This window comes from Barbus barbus (genome assembly GCF_936440315.1).
Source record: "Barbus barbus genome assembly, chromosome: 24".
Taxonomy (NCBI): domain Eukaryota; kingdom Metazoa; phylum Chordata; class Actinopteri; order Cypriniformes; family Cyprinidae; genus Barbus; species Barbus barbus.
Window position 1 is genome coordinate 13,315,458 of NC_136752.1, and position 22,320 is coordinate 13,337,777.

Consider the following 22,320-nt stretch of genomic DNA (forward strand, 5'->3'; position numbering starts at 1 on the left):
TTAACAGATGCCCCTGATGTTTGTTGACATGCTGAGAATGCACAGGCACTTGCTGACTATAATGCCACTTTACGAGATGTGATTCCATTAGACATAGATCTGTTTTTTCTGATAATGTCTGCCTCACTGAAGGCAAATGTCTCCCCTGTGCTGACTATAACAGTCCCCTACAACAGTTGATGCTCAAAGATAGCTCGAAACGAGCCATGAAGGGTCATTACGGCTACTGCGGAGCTCTATGAGATGGAGAAACTATCATATCGGTGTACCAGGAACACATAAACCTTTGGAAAACCCTTGGGTGAGACCATTACTGCTAACTGAACTGTACTGCAGCAGCGCCCTGGTCACTGCCAAAGAATGGACGAGGTTTATCTGTAGATTCAGGCCCTATGAGACTGTGGTCACATCACAGCGTGGCCCCGAGGAATCCTGATGCATAGAGCATCAGTTTCCTTACTCAGCACACACCATAAGTCTTAACCTAGACAGTATTAAAATGTTATGTTGCTGAGTCTTCTGAATTACAGCCTTGCATTTGTCTTACACCCTACTCAAGAGAATGAGTGAGAAAAAGAGAGGGAGATGTGGACAATGTGGGCAATTTGTTATGTAATGTATGTATGTTTTATTAATCACTTCAGACGGCTCTTAAAGGAATAGTTCTCCCAAGAATGGAAATGGAATGGAATTCTCACGTGGTTCCAAACCCATTTGATGTTTTTTCTTAGGAACATGAAAGGATAATGTTGAAAATACAAAGCATTTTTAAATACAACAACAGTTTAAAGGGAGAAAAACGACCCAAGAACTGGACCAGTAAATAAATGCTTCTTTTTAGCTACTTCTTTTCAAATAACTGATTAATCTGATTCAAAAATCTGATTCATTCTGCAGTAGTGTTATTGTTCACTAAAACTAAAAATTGGTAGAAATCTGAAATAAATGAAAGCATAAATATTATATGAAAAATGTAAACGAACATTAGAAATGTTGCCTTGGCAAATAACTGAAATAAAATCAGTGTTGGCTGAAGTACTAAAATAGCTAAACCTGAAATTAAAATAAATTAGAGCTAAGTTAAATAATGTTTTTAAAAATTAAAATTAAAAAGCTAATTCAAAATATTAATAAATACTACAAAAGTATATCAAACAGGTTTTATACATGTCTGGTTTGTAAGAACATATTACTATATCATACACTTATAAATAACATACATATGTGAAGCTTCTTGAAAATATCTAATTTCATATTCTACAGAAGAAATTAAGTCATATGAGTTTGGAACAAGTTTTCATTTCTGGATCAACTGTCTCTTTAAGGGCCCCAGAAGCAGTAGTACTCGCTCTCTCTCCTCGCTCAGTACCGCAAAGATACACTGAAACTTAACAAGCCCGGGATTTATGTTTAAAAAAAAAAAAAGAAGTACAAAGCAAATTTATGCACCAGCAAGAAGAACAAGAGTCTAAACTGTAGCTCTGTTTCACTAAAACAAAAAGGCCCTCATCAGCACAGCTGGCTTTAACATGGTGATTAACCTAATGCTAATTCCACAGATCTAATATAAATCCAGTCCCATTCATACAATGCATTAAACACTGATTCACCATCACCACACAAAAAGTACATCCACAGATCCGTGATTAGCACACATATAACTCTAAGAACAGGCAATTAAACTGGGTTTGTGTAAATCCGCTATTCTTTATGAATTCATATGGTTCATTAATGCTAGTATTAGCTGGATTTGACTAATGCAGTACAACAGAATACCACACAATGCACCATATTGTAGCACTGTGAGATAAATCCACAAACACAAGACTTTCTCTCCATCTGCTGTCATATGTGCGCACAGAGAGAAGTATGACAGAAACGGTGCAGAACGACCAAGCAACGGCAAGCAATGCGCTACTACAAATCAAGAAACGATCAGCACGGCAACCCACTACCACTAAAACTGATCTGAAGCCAGCTGTGCTTTATAAGCTGGAGTCTGCCAAATTAAACTACCTTTAGTCAGCTTTCCAATTAAAACTTTAAAACTGAAGTGTGTAATTTCTGTGCTACTAGTGGCACTCATTGAAAGAGTAAAAATGAAAAATCACACCACTGATTGTCACACTGCTTAAATAAACAAATCACAGCTAAATAAAAAAAAAATTAAAGAAACAAATCTAAAGAACATTAGTACATTTTATAAATAAATACATGCTGGTTTGGATAGATACACCCCCTGGCAAAAATTATGGAATCACCACATTTAGATGTTGTTTACCCAAATGTTTTACTTCATAACAAAATAAACGAATCACAGATATCACACAAAAAAAATTTTGTTTAATAATTCAACATTCTGGTTATGTGAAACATACCTCAAAAAAAGATATTAAACTGTTTTGATTAATGAAAATTTGTTTTCCATATCAAGTAGAGGAAAAAAATATGGAATCATTCAATGTTGAGGAAATAATTATGGAATCATCTACCAAAGCACACAGATAGTACTTTGTTGCTCCTCCTCTTGCTTTTATGATGGCCTGAATTCTTTGGGGCATGGACTTCACTAATGAAAAACAATATTCTTCAAGAAGCTGGTTCCAACTTTGTCGAATAGCAGTTGACAGATCAGCTTTGCAAGATGGAGCCTTGTCATGGACCAGTTTTTTTCAATTTCCACCATAAATTTTCAATCGGATTGAGATCCGGACTGTTTGCAGGCCATTCTGCTGGCCATGAGTTGATATGCCTTTCGTAAAAGAAAAGCTTTAAAGGGGTCATCGGATGCCCATTTCCCACAACTTGATATGATTCTTTAGGGTCGTAATGAGTCTACAGCATACTTTGGTTAATATTTCTCAATAGTAGTGTAAAAAAACAAAAAGTCAAAATCAGCTCTGTTTTCAGCAAGCCGATTTTTAGTCCATGTTGCTTTAAATGCTAATGACTCTGCTGACCCCACCCCTCTCTTCCGTGGAGTGACGAGCAGACTGTAAACTTCAGCCGCGAAACTGGCTAACTAGCATGCACAATATTAGGAAAGGAGATTTGCAAAGATTCATAAAAAACCCTTATACTCACTTCTTCTGTAGGTGAGGCTGAATTACGAATGATTCATGAGAACATAGACGCATTTAGGCAGGTCGGGGATCGAAAGTAATGTTAATCCTTTGCGTCTTCAACGGCTCAGATAGTGGGAGTAAATGATGACTGCTATGTTCATTATTATATCCAACAACAAAACACCTCAATCGCTTAATCGGAGACATCTTGTCTTCCCCTGAGTCGACACAATGGCAAACAGCTCACAGCTCACTCAGGGCTGGTCTAAGGTAAGACGGCCTTGTCAATCAACTATCGTGGGAGCTGTCTGTGCAGAAAGACATCATTCTGACAGAGCTCTCAGAACAGCCTGATTTGAGAAAGGCAATTTTAAAATAGGGATTATTAAAAAAACACTGGGTGGATTTTTATCATTATAGGATGGATGTGTACACACACTTCCAACACACGTTTATGTTCAAACAACTTGTAAAGTGAATTTTGCATCCGATGACCCCTTTAACACTCTTTTCTCTGTGGCAAGATGCATTATCATCCTGAAAAATTACATCATCACCAAACTTCTTTTCTATTGATGGAATGAGAAAAGTGTTAAAAATTTCAATGTACACTTGTGCATTGACTGTTGAGGTAAGGATTGTCATTTGCCCTGGTCCTTTACCTGACATGCAACCCCATATCATAAATGAGTTGGGAAATTTGGTTGTTTTCTTCAGGCATATTTATATATTTCATTAGAACGGCACCAGACAAAAGTTCCAGCATCATCCCCTTGTCCAATGCAGATTTGTGATTCATCACTTTCATCCAATCATCCACACTCCATGGCTGCTTCTCTTTAGCCCACTGTAACCTTCTTCTGTTTAGGTGTTAATGCTGGTTTTCGTTTGGCTTTTCTATATTTAAATCCCATTTCATTCACCTGGTTTCTCACAGTTCTGTCACACACATCGACTCCTGTTTCCACCCATTTTTTTTTTTTTCATTTGTTTCGTTGTGCATTTTCTATTTTCAAGGCAAATAGTTTTGAGTTTTCTATCCTGACGCTTTGAGGTCTTCCTTGGTCTGCCTGTAGATTTTCCTTTTGTAACCTTTCCATTTTGTTTATACTTGAAATTTTAGAAACAGCTGACTGGGAACATCCAACTTCTTTTGCCACACTCTGTGATGGATTTTCTTCTTGAAGGAGTTTATAATATATAATATAAGAGAGACAGCTCTCTTGTTGGGGCCATTTTTCCTTTCATATAGCCAAGTCCAACAGCTCATTAAAGGGATAGTTCACCCAAAAATGAAAAATGGATGTTTATCTGCGTACCCCAAGGGCATCCAAGATGTAGGTGACTTTGTTTCTTCAGTAGAACACAAACGTGCATTACCACCACCTATCTCTCAAATGGAACATTGACACACCTAATTGAGATTGTAGATAGAGTGTCAATGGTCCATTTGAGAGATAGGTGGTGGTAATGCACTTATAAGTCTGCGATCCGCTGTAAAGCAAGAAGACGACGCGTCACGCGCCGGCTGTAGTGACCGCGCTCAGGACAGTTGAACAGTGCGGCGGATCAGAGGTAAAAACTATATAAATACTGTTCAGTTTCTTGCACAGACCGATCGTTTCCTATCTTTAGACCTCAATGTATCGTCACGAACCGCAGGGTTTAATTTGGTTTTGTCTGTGTATGTTTTTTTTTTCTCAAAGCAGTGAGTCCCATTGACTGCATTTATATGACCGACAGACAGCAACGGTTTGAGGTAAAAATCTTTGTTTGTGTTCTACTGAAGGAACAAAGTCACCTACATCTTGCATGCCCTTGGGGTAAGCAGATAAACATCAAATTTTCATTTTTGGGTGCACTATCCCTTTAAGGTCTGGACGCACTCTCTTTTAACTGCTGACTAATTAGCATTTTAGATACAGAATCTGCCTGTATTTATTTCAGAAATGCAAATTACAAGATGATTCCATATTTTTTTCCTCAACACTGAATGATTCCATAATTTTTTCCCTCTACTTGATATGGGAAACAATTTTCCATGAATTAAAATGTTTTAATTTAATTAGTTTGAGGTATGTTTCACATAAAAAAGTGTTGAATTATCAAGCAAAAATTGTTTCGTCATATCTGTGATTTGTTTATTTGTTATAAAGTCAAAACTTTGGGTGAACATCACAACAAGTGTGGTGATTCCATAATTTTGCCAGGGGTTATAGATAGACAGATATATATTTATAAAAATGCAGCAAACACGTATTTAAAAAACAAAAAAAAAGCTTGTATATTTAAGGGATTAATCCTTTTTACAGAAACAATCTCACAACTTCAACCAATCTCTGTAAATTAAAAGGTATTTAGAAGCTATTTTATGTCTACCTAGAATAATTTTGTTAAAATACAGATATTATTAATTATAATAACCAAGAAATGTTGTAGAAAAATTTTGTAAATTCGTAATAAAAAGACAGATGTCTGTAGATATAAATTTTAATTGTTCATTTTCCAGAAATATTACAGTTTAAAATGTTTGGACAGTACAGAAGTGAGCATAGTACTTAGAAATATGTAAAAAAAAAAAAAAAAAATTGCAACATTGTCAGCCAATTTCTGTAAAATTAATGTATTTTGTACCTATTAAAAGGAACCTGCACATTCACAGTATTAGTCATTGTACAGAAGCATTGTATGTCAAGGTAAATGAATAAAATAAAATTACAGGAAATACATTTAGTACATAATTTAGAGCATACAAATATACCTACATTAAAAGGCAATTGCTGTATACCTTTATACATTTACACTGACACTTTATCCAAAGCAACATACAAAGTACCAGTTAGTCTAACACAGTAGACATAGCAGGGTTTTTTTTATAAACGGAAAGAGTTAGTATTAAAAGGATAGTTCACCAAAAAAGAAAATTGCCCTATGATTTACTCACCCTCAAGCCATCCTCAGTGTGCAGTATATGACTTTCTTCTTTCAGATGAACACAATCAGAGTTATATCAATAAATATCCTGGCTCTTCCAGGCTTTGTAATGGCAGTGAATGGCTGCCATGAGTTTGAAGCTCAAAAAAGTGCATCCATCCTTCATAAACATACTCCATATGACTCCAGGGTTTAATAAAGGTGAAGCATATTTTACACTATGAAAAAAATCGCTCCCGGCAAAATACTACGTCACGACATACAAAGCTACATCCTACATCGAGCAAGTTATGATTAAGTAAAATCTGTATGGCTGTTTAACCTGAAAGTTAGTTATTTTACTTTATAAAGTGTAAAATATGCTTTGCTTCAGAAGGCCTTTAAAAAACCCACTGGAGCCATGTTGAGTACGTTTATGATGATTGGATGCACTTTTTTGAGCTTCAAAGTTATGGCAGCCTTTCACTGCCATTATAAAGCCTGGAAGAGCCCAGATGTTTATTGATATAACTCCGATTGTTTTTGTCTGAAAGAAGAAAGTCATATACACATACGATGGCTTCGTGGGGTCATTTTCATTTTTGGGTGATCTATCCCTTTAATGGGTCAAGTGTCCCTGAAAAAAAAAATGAAAAAAAAGGAATTTTTAGCCATTTCTTGTAAATGGGCAGAGTCAGGCAGTTTAGTACAAAAGCAACAAACAGTCAAAGTAAAGGTCTGTGAAAGTGAATTTATACCTCTTTGGAATGTGATGCAAGCAGCTACTAGCAACCAGAGCAAAGTGATGAGGTGAGTGACGTGCACTCTCTTCAGCTCGTTAAAGACCACTCTCAGTGCCACATGCTGGATTAGTTGCAAAGGCTTGATAGTACATGCTGGAAGATCAGCCAAGAGAGTAGTACAATAGTCCAGTCTGGAGAGAGCAAGAGCTTGGACAAGGAGTTCTGTAGCATGCCCCGTAATGAAGGGTCTGATCTTCCTAATGTTGTACAGGGCAAATCTGCAGGATCGGGCCAGTGCAATGTGGTCAGTGAAGTTTATGTGCGTCAACTTTAACATTAAGGTTGGGTTGACTGAAAACTTGCGCAATTCTGTCTTGGCCAGGTTGAGTTGATGGCCGTTCAACATCCAGCAAGACTTTTCTGTCCAGGAGGCAGAGATGCAAGCAGCATCCATCGAAACATCCAGCTGGAATGAAAGGGAGAGATGCGTGTCATTACAATAGCAGTAATATGAAAAGCCATGTTTCTGAATGACATTGTCATGATATACATGGAGAGTAGAACTGTTCCAACCACTGAGTGCTGAGGCACACCAGAAGCAGAAACAAGATGTCGTGACACCCTGAAGGACCTACCTGAGAGTTAAGACTTGAACTACTGTAGTGCGGTTCATGAGAAAGACTAGTTGCTGTCCAGGAGGTTGTTCTGTGTGAGAAAGCAGAGGTTGAACATGACTCATTAATTTTTATTAAATGAATACAATTGTTCTGATGTTGAAGTTTTAGTGATACAATGTTTGTTTTCATATGAAAAAATAACAAAGGAGAAATTATTTTTAACTCTAGGCCCAAATTACATGTTTTCATGGTCCCAGTTAACCCAAAAATTAATGTAAACATTCAAAAAGTTCTCACCATCAATAACGATATCTTGACTTTGATTCTGGTTCCTGATTCGGTCAGTGCCTAAAAAGTACCTAAATCGATACCCAGCCCTACCCAAAGATGAAAGTTTTACTCACCCCAATGCCTTCCAAGATGTTTTTCTTCTGCAGATCACTTTTGGAGTTGTTTTATTTATTTATTTATTTTTTTTAGAAAGTTGTCCAATATCTGTTGAGGCATAAAATGCATCTGATTGGGTATACCATTTTGAATATCCAAAAATTGTATGTAGAAAGCATAAACGTAATCCATATGGTTCGAGTTAATGAAACAAAGCACTACGGTTTAACTATAAACTGTTGATTCTGCTTAAAATACAATGATTTCACATAATTACATAATGCAGATGTCTTTAAAAGTGCTTCCCCTCATACAATTAAATTCACAAACATATTTTCATGCATCTGTTTTACACTGATTTTGGTTTTAAATGGTCCTTGGTCTATTTATTTACCCCTTACCACATAGGAACTGAAAATTATACACAAAGAAGAACCATTTAAAAAAGACAAAAGAAAGAAAAAACAGCTGCATGAAAAGAAAATACAGAATTTGTTGTATTGTCATATGGCATGAGAAGACTTGTCTATGCTGATTAAAGATTTAAATATTAATAATAATAATAATAAAAGTTGACTTGTTCCACACCTGAATTGCCATGCTTATATGCTGTAGATCTCCACAGTCTTTCCACACGAACTAAAAAAAAAAAAAACACATTTTTTAATATTATGTATTTACATTCACACATCACAGCCTATGTTCCACTGAGACAATGATCTGGAAGCTGAGCAGGAAAGGTTAACAGTGATGTTTGCTAAATGTGAATTTAGCTAAATTTAGAAAGTAAATGTACATTATTTACTTTGACTTAGCTGCATCATATTACTACCTAGGGGAGTAAATGTCCAGTATAGATGCAATTTTCATAATCAACAATACAATATGTAATTACAGTTTGCTCACAACCTCAGGCCTCAAGATGTTTCACTTTTCATCAGAACACAAAGATGATATCAGCTATTATTACTTATAAGATTAACATAGGCACTTATACATGCATAATATAAGCATAGGCGAACAAATGCGCACAGAATTGCTTCCGACGCCCATAAACTAATGCATTAAGCCAGGTTAAGCGTATTCCTTATAAGAGGAAAACGCTTTATGCGTAATTAAACACTAATAATAATGTGTTTATTGAGTTTGGTCTTTTAAAAACACTGTTTTAATATATTAAGCCACGTTAAGCATTTTCAAATGTCCCGCCGGAAGTGCCGCTGCTTCCTTTTACACTGAAATGCCTTCCATTTGCACTGAAAAGTTCACGCACATCCACATATGAAATCACTTGCATATACATATATACACAAATAAAGCATGCGTCTTTCTTATCAGAATTGTATACGTTTGTGAATTTTATTTTGTATGTTTGCGCGAGTGTTTTATGGGTGTGTCCGCGCATCGAGTTTATATGTATGTGCGAGTGTTAATAGGTGTATATGCATGGATCAAGTTTATATGTATATGCGAGTGTTAATAGGTGTATATGTATGGATCAAGTTTATATGTATATGCGAGTGTTAATAGGTGTATATGCATGGATCAAGTTTATATGTATATGCGAGTGTTAATAGGTGTATATGCATGGATCAAGTTTATATGTATGTGCGAGTGTTAATAGGTGTATATGCATGGATCAAGTTTATATGTATGTGCGAGTGTTAATAGGTGTATATGCATGGATCAAGTTTATATGTATATGCGAGTGTTAATAGGTGTATATGTATGGATCAAGTTTATATGTATATGCGAGTGTTAATAGGTGTATATGCATGGATCAAGTTTATATGTATATGCGAGTGTTAATAGGTGTATATGCATGGATCAAGTTTATATGTATGTGCGAGTGTTAATAGGTGTATATGCATGGATCAAGTTTATATGTATATGCGAGTGTTAATAGGTGTATATGCATGGATCAAGTTTATATGTATATGCGAGTGTTTATAGGTGTATATGCATGGATCAAGTTTATATGTATGTGCGAGTGTTTATAGGTGTATATGCATGGATCAAGTTTATATGTATATGCGAGTGTTAATAGGTGTATATGCATGGATCAAGTTTATATGTATGTGCGAGTGTTAATAGGTGTATATGCATGGATCAAGTTTATATGTATATGCGAGTGTTAATAGGTGTATATGCATGGATCAATTTTATATGTATATGCGAGTGTTAATAGGTGTATATGCATGGATCAATTTTATATGTATATGCGAGTGTTAATAGGTATATATGCATGGATCAAGTTTATATGTATGTGCGAGTGTTAATAGGTGTATATGCATGAATCAAGTTTATATGTATATGCGAGTGTTAATAGGTGTATATGCATGGATCAAGTTTATATGTATATGCGAGTGTTTATAGGTGTATATGCATGGATCAAGTTTATATGTATATGCGAGTGTTTATAGGTGTATATGCATGGATCAAGTTTATATGTATATGCGAGTGTTTATAGGTGTATATGCATGGATCAAGTTTATATGTATATGCGAGTGTTAATAGGTGTATATGCATGGATCAAGTTTATATGTATGTGCGAGTGTTAATAGGTGTATATGCATGGATCAAGTTTATATGTATGTGCGAGTGTTAATAGGTGTATATGCATGGATCAAGTTTATATGTATATGCGAGTGTTAATAGGTGTATATGCATGGATAAAGTTTATATGTATATGCAAGTGTTTATAGGTGTATATGCATGGATCAAGTTTATATGTATATGCGAGTATGTATAGGTATGTGCATATATGCATGGATCGTGTTTATATGTATTAGCGAGTGTCTATGCATTCATTACTAACATAATATGTATTGGTATGGATTTCATATTAGTGGGCACTTGTATTTCATATATATATTGAACATCCAATAGTATACATGTATATGCCAGTAATTTATAGGTGTATGCACGTGTTTTATGTATGTATTGATAAGATAAATCCTACCTGGCCTCATACTCGACACCAGTTATGTGACTGAACACCAATTAGAAATGCTAATTTTAGCTTCGAAACCAAGTTACACTTAACAACACAAATGTGCAGCCACACTATATCAAACATGTTGTATGAAAGACTTACCTCAGTCAGTTGGCATGATGTTTGCTGTAGTATAGTCAGAATTTGTTGTAGTTGGCGAAACAGGCTTGCACTGAAGAAAGAGTGCCTTATTTTCTCATATTCAAATCATTTGCTAGCTGTTCCGATGTCGTGCAGAACAGCCAATAATCGTGGACGGCGCTAAATTGGCGGCAAATTTGAATTTGCGTTGTCTTGCGTGCTCGTACACACACACACACTACACTAAACCTACCATCACGGAAAGCAATACCAAATAATGATTAAAATTAGCATTTATTTGCAAGACAAGATTAAAACAGTAGTAAAAGAAACAATGCATAATTTACAGTACATGTACTGTATGTACAAACACTATTATTTGACCTTAAAAACCTCATTAACCCTCACATGATTAACTATCTTCAGTGGTAATAAAAATTCTTAGAATGATTTGTGGTTAAAAAACAATTCCCCTATTTTTACAGTAATAATTCGTAATATTAAATAGCATTTTATTTAAAATTACACATTACTCTGTGAAAATACAGAAAATTTCAGTTTAAAAAAACAGAAAATTTATGTAATACCGAAATGCAAGCAATTATCTGTAAATGTATTAGTGGAACTTTAAAATACTGAAAATATCTGTAAAACAACGGTATTTATTTTATTGTATAATGAAAAAATGAGAAAATTCTGTAAAAAATTACAGACAATTACCTGTAAAAAAAAAAAACAGGTTTTTTTTTTAACAGTGCACATTCTACAATAATCTAACTGCTATTTAATTTACTTTTACAGAAGTATTGCCCTATAGGTCTCTTCCTAAACTGTGTATTTAGCTTTGCCACTGTTCCCTGTTTACTCACTGACATTGTTTTTAAGCCTCCTGGGTGGCTCACATTACGTTTCAACCAACAGCTTACAGTTTACTGGAGCTCATTCTACCTACTAGCCCTGTGGATCTGTAGAGGATTACTGATGGAACTGTTCAGTAACTCAAAAGCTGACCTGCACTACTACTGGACTATTACATGCAGTACTTATGAACTTTGGAGAAAGTATTCTGAAAATAACAAGAGATTAGGTGATGAAGAGCAAATAGTGGCTTTATGGGTTCAGGAGGTTTAAAGCACAAGTTTATTCATTTATGATTAAATGTTGCAGCTTAAAGAGAGAAGTTTCAGGAAATGTTTTCAAAGGCGCATCCGGGTCTTATTAGGACATGATGCAAATGTTTTTCTAAACAGAAATCCTACAAAGGCAGGAAATAGTTTTATATCAAATTATGTGAAGTTATGTGATACTATTAATATGTCTGCAATGCTTTTAAATAGCACTTAAAGTTCGCTGACATGCCCTAATTGGTGAGAATTTAATAAACACTCTGATGCTATTTTAAGTGTATTCCCTACTGAGAAGATCAGCTTAAACCATAAAGAATGCACTGAAATTAAAATTCTGTCCGATACCAAAAGCTGCTAATTATTTCCATGTTTTGGATGATAACCATAATAATGTGGTTAATATCAGTCAATCAGTCAGTATCAGTAATAACCTCTAATATCAGTCAATAACAGTCATGGCACTGATATATTGTGCATCCTCTAAATCTCCAAACATTAACCAACCACATGAAGCTCATTCTGATTAGTAAAGCATCCATGAAGCAAGGAAACAACTTAGTGATACTTACAGCCCACCATCATCATGGCCACAGAGAAGATCTTCTCCCCATCTGTAGTAGGTGCAATGTTCCCAAAGCCAATGGTGGTGAGACTTGTCATGGTGAAATAGAGAGACGATATGTAGAGTGTGTGCTTACTGGGACCACCTTCCCACTGGCCAGAGCCACTGGCATTGTAACGGTATGGCGTGCCAATGCTGATAGCTAACTGATAAAGCCAGCTTTCCCTCTTGATGTTGTTGCTGGCCTCATCGAAGATCTCGTAATCACCAATGCTGTACCAGATGCAGGCCAGCCAATGTGCCACCAGACCAAAGACACACACCAGTAAAACTAACACAGCAGCACCATATTCCAGATAGTGGTCCAGTTTGCGTGCCACTCGACCCAGACGGAGTAAACGCACCACCTTCAATGAGCTGAACAAGCTGCTGAGACCCTAGGCAAGAAAAAGAGAATGTATCATCAGAGATGGTACAGCATGTTAACACTAGCTGACCTCCATCACAAATCATGTTCCTTCCCCACCTCCACCATAGATCTACTAAAGGGTGATTTCATTTCATGTATTTTTTATTTATCATTTTGTTTATCAGTTGGAAAAAAATCCTTTCAACAATTGATTGCAACTATATTGTTACTCTGTGTCGTTTTCATTATATTTATGGTGTGAACGTCCCAAATCTAAAATAAATAGAACAATATTTATAATTTTATCTTATTATAATTTTTTATATTTTAACAAAACAATATTTTGACAATATTTTAACACAACCATTGCACTTTTATAATAATAAAAATTTATTTTGTAGAATTGAATCCTTTAATAAGAGTTTTTAATGAGACTAAAATCAGTTGTATTACTTTGTTCAAAAAATTATCATAATTTTTTTTTAATTTTGAAATGATTCATATTCTTCAGAAGAGTTATGTTTAAGTCATTGTATATATCAAAATACATTTCTTCATTTTTAAAGAAATCCAGACCAAAAAAAAAACTTTTTGCATTTTACTTTAATGCAGCATATTATTGCGTAGAGTTGGTTGGTAACAGGCTTCTCTGTGTGCGATGTAAACGAGCTGGAAAGAAAACAATTGGGTAAGAAAAGGCTTAGAAACATAAAGACATTAATGTTGCCATGTATCGTCTTATATTGAAAAGGTGCACTTGAAAGGCTTAGTTAACATAGTTCATGACTTTAAAAAAAGTCAAGATGTGGATTTCAAGGTGAGATATTTCATGTTCACTTGAACATTAATAATTCCAGGTTGATGGGTGTCATATAGCTCCAGAGACCTGCTCTTTCAGCCTATAGCTACTTTGATCTGACTACTTTCATGTCAGAGGAGGAGAGGATAGCTGAGATTCCTCAACTGATCCAACCACTCCATCTGCCACATCCAAAGAGAATCTCACGAGCGAACAAAGTTGTTTTATGGATCAGGCAAATTCTTTTGAGCTTATGAAAGATACAGCTAATAGTTTGGATGTGTGTTGTTGAGTCTGTATCATTAAAGGGTGGAATAAATATAGTCTTTTTGGCACTGAAAGCAAAATAAAGAGGATGCTTTCACTCAGCTATGCCCACGCTTGCACTCTATCCCTTTGAACAAAAGCTTAAACATTGCTTGTCAACTTCGGGCCAATGCAGATTATAGGTCTTTAAAGAAAAAAAGCCCACTCTGATTAACATATATTTGTAAGAGTTTTCTTAGCGTACACATGTATGCAGACATTTTCTGCAAGCAAGAAGAAGATCTGTAGAATGGACTTAATATGGTGTTAAACTGCAATCTAAAGGTTAACTTAAGTTCGCATTTACAGAGGTTTAATTTCTAGAGTTTGCTTGCTTATACACAAATGCAATATCCAACAGAATCAGGAATCGGATCTCATGACCCAACTGTGTGCACTACCACTGGCTGTATAGCTGCAGCACATTGCTGCTCATTTATTTAACTGTGTTAAGTGTTGCTCAAAATTTGGGAACACACCAATATTCAAATTGTAAACAATACAAAAATGGCTAATAGGTTTTTCTCTTGTACAAAATGTTTTAAAAGTAAAAAAAGAGGAAAAGTGTAGGAACATTAAATATTGAATAAATTAACAAAGCTCTAATATCAACTGAAAATTACTTTATTAATATGCATTAGTAAATATTAAATAAATTTTAGTAAATATTAAATATGAATAAATATTTAATAAACACACAAGCGGCATGAGCCAATATACATTTACAATATACTTTTTAAGTGACAAATCGCTAACATTAAATTTCCATACTATACAGTACCTAAATAATTTTAAAAATAAAAAAATTTTTTAAATGCTGTACCAGTATGAACAAGTGAATTTATTTTTAATGGATATTAAGTTTGAAATTTTAATTGTATTGTTCATCATTTATTATAATCAAAAGCTGATTCTAATTCTGTACTATTTTTTGGTAGATAAAAAAAAAACGAAAATAAAAACGAAAATAGTCTTAAATGCTTAATTAGACATCACAATACTATAATGTACAGAATAAAAAACTGATATTCATTTGAGATTTAATAAAGATTACATTTAACAGTATTAAAATTATTAGGGTGGGTTGCACCAACAAGGATTAAATTAAGCAGAGTTTAGAGCTAATCAAGGATTTGTTGATCTGGGTTTTATTTTAAATGGAGTTGTGTTGCACCACTTACTTTTAAACTGAGATTAACAAATCAGGGATTAGAATTCTAACCTGTGATTAAAACCTCTATCTACAATTAATTTTCTCCGCCATGATGGATTCGTCATGTAATTAATCAGCAACAATGTTGATATTCCTTATCCTCTGTCTCTGACATAAGTTGCTTTTGTCGATAAAGGAAATAAACTTGCAAACGGTCCCCCGGTCTTTATAAAACGCTATAGGTAGAGAGACTGTTGATCAAACGGCTGATCAAGCAAGCGATAAAACTTTGAGGCAGTGCATATGGATTTTATAATCTTGGAAAAATATATTTATTGTATCAATTAATGGAGTATAACTTATGACAAAACAACCGAGATAAGAGAAAATAACTGGCATGATTCATGGAATGACTACCACCGCTCGTGGCAGCGGCGCCCCGTCCGTTCGATCGCCGTCCAGCATGCGTGTGAAGCGGCCTTGAGAAACGTGAGGCAAGGCCGCGATACTGTCTTCTTTTCTTTGTCTTACGCCGAGATGAACCGAAATAAAGTGACGGATTCACATCCCGGATTCGATAACAGACCCTCACAATCTGCGGGCTCAGTGCGCTTTAATTTTAATTTTAATTTATAATAAACACCTCTCTGAGACCTGAAGACACACCCACTGTTTCTGTCTTTGTTCAATCAGCCACATACTGTTACTGTAAATGCTCTTTCTTGTATTTAAACCTCCTCTCCTGTAAATTTAAAGTTAATCCTTAATTGAGATTTAAATCTGAGTTTAAAGTTATGGAGCAACAGGATTAAAGTTAATCTATTTTAAATATAAAATAAATCCATGATCAAACTGATGGTTTAAATGTAAACCTACTTATTTTTAAACAAGGTTTAAAGTTTGGTGCAACAGAATTATTAGATAAACCTTGATTTAATCTAGATTTAAGCTTAATCCTTGTTGGTGCAACCCACCCTTAGTGTTTTTAATATTGACTTTAAATGAGCATTAGATAATAACAAAGGTTTAGAGGAAATTAGTATAACTATAGTATAGATTGATACAAATAAATGAGCAAAGCCATAATATCAGCTGATAGTGCACCATACAAAAAAAAAAAAAAAAAAATCAAGCCCAAGTAAATATTAATACAATATCTAAACTAAAAAAATGCAAACACACAAAGGACATGAGCATGTCCAGTACAGAACTTTGTAAATGAAGAACATTAAAATTTTACCATGAAAATCAGCCATTTCTTATTGAATTTCAGAAAAAAATAAAAACTGCAAATTCTCTGATTCAACCTGCATGAACGTTTCTTATCTTCTAGAGGATAGCTGCGAGGTTATCTGGAGGACAAAATGGAACGACGCGTTCTGTGCAGACACTTGATGGAATTCACTTTTTAAGCTGGCAGAGCAAAAATGAGGAGGTGAGAAGTAAGTAAACCTAATTGTTGCATCCTCAACAGCTTTGGACTGTCAGCCCAGAACTGTTTATAAATAGAGGCCGTGATGTGTACCTCACAGGTTTAATTAGCATTTCCTCCACCGAGGATTTCTGCTTTTTTTATTCCAGCCGTCACATAATCAAAAGGCTAATTTCTCAAACATGCTTTTATGTTCCTGAAAGGAGCAATTTCCCCTAGACACTGACACCGAGGAAGGAAGGTAAAAATAGATGTGTTCATTCTGCAATATTGCATGAAATCCTAAGGCTTTTATTACGCTAGCAAAAAAAAAAAACATGCTAATTTTACTCCCCAGGCGGAGCAGCTCTTAATGGATACTTTTCCAAGTAATTTATCATTTTTAGGGCCTATATCTAATTTGCAACTGTGCTTATGTAGCATTTAGTAAACCATAAAGTTTTCTGTCTTTGTCTTTGAGTCCAAACAGATGAGTAGCTATCGGGTGTGAACATTAGATGTTATGAGTGCTCATAAATGTTCGGCTAGATGTGTCGACCCCACAGTTGTATCATGGGATAATGGAAGAGAGAAACATTAATGCCTATTGGTGAAACATGCTGCATGTGGTTGTGTGTGTCAGGGCATGGGGAATGAAGCTTGTGCTGTCTAATTTGAATTGACTCACATCTAAAATCACTTTAGATAAACAAACACACTAAGGGGTGCAGCATTCAGAGTAACATTAGCATAAATTAGAGAGCCATTAGTGCATCTCTGCTCAACATTGAATAGGAGAGAGGTTACTGAACTGCTGTACAAATGAGAAAATGGGACAGAAGAGCCATAAACAACCCAAGAAAGGAGAGCGAACTTACAGGCAACACAGAGTCCTCCGCACGTGTGCCGTTGCGTTGAGAGTGGGCCGCAGCTGGCATGTGTCCCACTGCAGAAGAGTCTGCAATGGGATCCTAAGTCAGAAAGACAGAGGCAGACATTTCACTTCATGCCAAACTACGCTCGCGCATGCATATAATAAGCACAGAGATGGACTTTAGGATTCAAGAGACCCATTTACAGATATTCAATCTGAACAGTAGCACACTGAATGCGTCAAAGTAATTAGTATGAACGGAACAGCAGATGTATGCGGAAAGAACGTCATATCAAGATGCTAAAAAAAACACAAAAGCGTTATATAACAAGTGTCCTATAACAACAACTGACATGTCCTAATATGCACTTCCAGAAAAACCTTTGTGTGAAATGATTAAAGGAATAGTTCACTTGAGAATTCTGTCATCACTCATTCACCTTCATGTTGTTTCAAACTGATATGACTTTATTTATTCTGTGAAACACAAAAGCTATTAAAAAAAACCCTTCATTTAAAAACTGCATGTTGTGTTTACTTGTGTTATCTCTGATCAATATTTAAATTTGTTTGATGATCTGAAACATTAAGTGTGACAAACATGCAAAGAAATAAAAAATCAGGAAGGGGGCCAACACTTTTTCACACCACTGTACATCAGTATATTCATATTGCTCTTTTCCATACAAAAAAACTATACAGTGTACAAATATAAAATGGCTGTCAAGCTTCCAAAAATAATTTAAAAAACAAGATCATATACAATAGCTTTTAGTGAGGAACAAACACAACCACACAATGGGCCTCATTTACGAAACGAACGTATGACCGAAAATTGGGCGTACGGTCGTTTCTACGCAAAACTTGGAATTTATCAATATGGGCGTGAGCGGTGGCTACGATCAAATCTCATGTCAGGTCTGAGCTCGTGTACGCAAGTTTTTGAGTTAGCCTGAACTTGCGTGCAGCATAGAAAATTTCGGAGAATTGTATAATGACAGCATTTTGTTCATTTAGATTATTTTCCCAAATCGACAAACAAAGCTTTTTTTTTTTTCCTTTCGGGGCTTTAGCTTTATATGCGCAAATAGCAGCATAAACAACAGACCGTGAGGAATCACACATCGTTGTATCACACACCTGCAGTGCTTCTGTGAATGGAGAAAAACATAAATTATAAAATGAATAAAATAAATATGGCTACACTAAATATATTTCTCTTAATTAACAGATTAACAAAAGAAAAAAACAGTGTGACAAGTATAGGCCACTTTCGTTTTTTGTGACACTCTTAATGCATTTTATTTGTTTTCTATAATTTTATTAAATTTTTTTATTTAACTGATTGGTGATCACGCAGGTGCCTCACACGCACACACACACCATTTCAGCGTTACTAACTTGACATTTCAGCCATTAATCAAACTAAAATGCAGTCAACCAAACATAAATGTAACATTGCACAATTTACCAGGTCCACCGTAAAATCAGCGTGCAGCACTGAAACAAACATCCATTGCGCATGTGAAGGCTGAAGTGAAGTACAAAGCCTTGTTTACATCATAGATAATAGTTTAGCAACCAAATGTTACATGGCAAAAATGGAAACATTTGGATGTCGAATGAGAGAGGTTTGTGAGCCCAATGCCGTTTAGTTTTGCTTTAATTCATTAATTTTAGCTTGACGTTGTATTCTGTTTAATGAATGCCACTATAGCCTAATTTGTGTTTTACTTCATAGTTTAATATAAAATTTTATAGCTACTCATTTTTTCATTCTTGTTTTGTAATACCGTTAAATTTAAAGGGGTTGTTGTGGATTAAGGAGAACTAAATAACCTATATAGTGTTTATAATGTTTATAAATTTTTCATTATATTTACTGGTATTTAATATACATATAAATGAATGCCATTGTTTGCAATTATAAGGTTAACGGGTGTTTTTGGAGTAAGATTTCTCCGTGTCGTAAACTCTAGGGGCGAGGCTTCTAAACCGGGGTGTTTTTAGGGGCGTGATACTCAAATGACGATTGTTTTCTGCCGCCACATTTATCAACGTACGATCTTTCGTACGATGGGATTGGCGGCATACGAATGTTTCATAAATCACACGTGAGCTCTGTCGTAAATTGATTTGTGCGCTCGGATCTGCGCTCGTTTCTACGTTAGATTGATAAATGAGACCCAATATGTCTTACAGATAACACATCTTGAAAAAGTTTAATTTTTAACATTTTTATAATTTAAGAATTTAGGTTTAAATTTAGGTTTACACTTTAATTTTGCTTTTCAGTAAATGTATATTTTGTTCATTCATGCATCTATCTTTTAACCATACTATAGATAATATTATAGATAAATTGAATATTTTTTTACCCCATTCTTTTATGTTTAAGCATAAATCTCACTAAATTTATTGAGGTTTATGCTTAAAAAAACAATTTGCTGGAAAAAAAATGACTTAAAAATAAGTCTTAATATCCTATGTAATTGTGCTTCTGAAATAAATGTATTTTTCAAATAAATGTATTTATTTTAAAAGGAATTAAGACAAAAATATTAATTAAGAAAGGTTTTTTGTAGTGCAGGCCACAACCTCCTTGTACAGGTGGTACAGGGCACCGGTTACCAAAATTCCATACAATGATTAAATATGTATATATTGAATAGGCATATAATCAATAAGAGCTGCCCTGGTCACTGTACAGTATAATTGGGAAACTGTATGGTAAAGAGCTTCTTAATAACTTCATTTAGGAAAAAAAGTTTGAAACGATATGAGAGGGACTAAATGAAGACAGAATTTTTATTTATATATCCCATTAATACATGCCAAAAAGAGCAGGTATTACACAACACAAGTCAAGAGACCAGAATAGCCAATAAACATGGACATGTGGCCCACAGGGGACACAAAGACAGAACAGTCTCCAGTTCATAGAAAAACATCTGACAGCTGCACATCAATCCCCATGACAGACAGTCGTACTCTAGCCAACTGCTTGTGCCTTCAAATATTTATAACACACTTTGTAGCATTTTATTATGAGCAGACGTTTTTTTGTGACCACAATTTTTCAGTTTGCTTAACTTTCAAAGGTATATAAAAACTTTTAATTTCCTTGGTCTTTTTTATTTTATTTATTTATTTGTTTTCCCGTTTTAGACAAATCTAACAAACTGATTGCTTAAAACAAGCAATTTGATATTTGGGTAATAAAACAACATGAAATTATTCAAATATTATTAGATATAATTTATAAAGATTATTATTATTTTTAATGTTGATCATTTTGACTGTCATCTTGATAAATGCCCTTGGCTTCCAGTGCTCAGTGGGGGTCTAACATATTGCACACTAGCATTAACACCTGCCAACTCAACAAGTGTCCAGTTGAGGTTTTCATCAGATTTGGGAGACAAGCTGAATTCACTGGGGGCCATCTGAGTGTGATATTTCAACAGCAGCTGTGTCAGAGGCCATCAGCTTTCATAAAAAACACTCCCTGCTGATTAATATATACAGTATGCACAATATAAACATGCATATTGGCATGTACAGTATACACATTCAGAAAAACACATGCATAAATGCATGGGGAAAACGGAGATGTTCTACTCAATTTATTCTATTCCTTCCATAAATTCTCTGAATGCTTTTGAGTTTGATCACTCAAATGTTCTGTTCTCTAACTCTCTCTGATTCCTTCTTTATTAGTACTACAGCTTTATTAGTATCTATGGCTGTCTTAAAGATGTAGGTCATCTTAATAAAGGTTCTTAAATGTTTCTCTACCGCATATTTTTCCCTGTGTTGGGTTGCTATATTGCTTTACGAAAATAAAAAAAATTCTTGATATCATATTATAGGTCACCTCAGCTTATTGGTTTCTGTGTTTTGCTTTGTTTTTTTAAAGCACAAGATCATAGATGGTTTTCTAAAAAAATGAGAAGTTAGATATAAGAACCCTTTGTGATTAATAAAAAGTGTCTCATGATGTCAGGTTTAAAATACATTAGACTCTGTTTAAATGTGTTTTCTAATAAATATTATGTGACTATTATGTGACTAAACATTATCAAACACATGTTGTATTTTTAGTTAGATGATTGTATGTATATATATATATATATATATATATACATACACTCACCTAAAGGATTATTAGGAACACCTGTTCAATTTCTCATTAATGCAATTATCTAATCAACCAATCACATGGCAGTTGCTTCAATGCATTTAGGGGTGTGGTCCTGGTCAAGACAATCTCCTGAACTCCAAACTGAATGTCAGAATGGGAAAGAAAGGCGATTTAAGCAATTTTGAGCGTGGCATGGTTGTTGGTGCCAGACGGGCCGGTCTGAGTATTTCACAATCTGCTCAGTTACTGGGATTTTCACGCACAACCATTTCTAGGGTTTACAAAGAATGGTGTGAAAAGGGAAAAACATCCAGTATGCGGCAGTCCTGTGGGCGAAAATGCCTTGTTGATGCTAGAGGTCAGAGGAGAATGGGCCGACTGATTCAAGCTGATAGAAGAGCAACTTTGACTGAAATAACCACTCGTTACAACCGAGGTATGCAGCAAAGCATTTGTGAAGCCACAACACGCACAACCTTGAGGCGGATGGGCTACAACAGCAGAAGACCCCACCGGGTACCACTCATCTCCACTACAAATAGGAAAAAGAGGCTACAATTTGCATGAGCTCACCAAAATTGGATGGTTGAAGACTGGAAAAATGTTGCCTGGTCTGATGAGTCTCGATTTCTGTTGAGACATTCAGATGGTAGAGTCAGAATTTGGCGTAAACAGAATGAGAACATGGATCCATCATGCCTTGTTACCACTGTGCAGGCTGGTGGTGGTGGCGT

The 22,320-nt window shown here is 35.0% G+C and overlaps 1 protein-coding gene across 1 annotated transcript in view; it reads right to left on the reverse strand.

Annotated features, from left to right (window-relative positions):
• Positions 1-22,320, reverse strand: part of kcnh5a (potassium voltage-gated channel, subfamily H (eag-related), member 5a) — a gene marked incomplete at both ends in the record, with an annotated part of 93,555 nt that overhangs the window by 42,554 nt on the left and 28,681 nt on the right. Inside the window, 2 exons of the mRNA XM_079375580.1 lie at positions 12,498-12,927; positions 17,447-17,539. Of these exons, the coding sequence (XP_079231706.1) occupies positions 12,498-12,927; positions 17,447-17,539 (523 nt within the window). The remainder of the gene's footprint in view (positions 1-12,497; positions 12,928-17,446; positions 17,540-22,320) is intronic.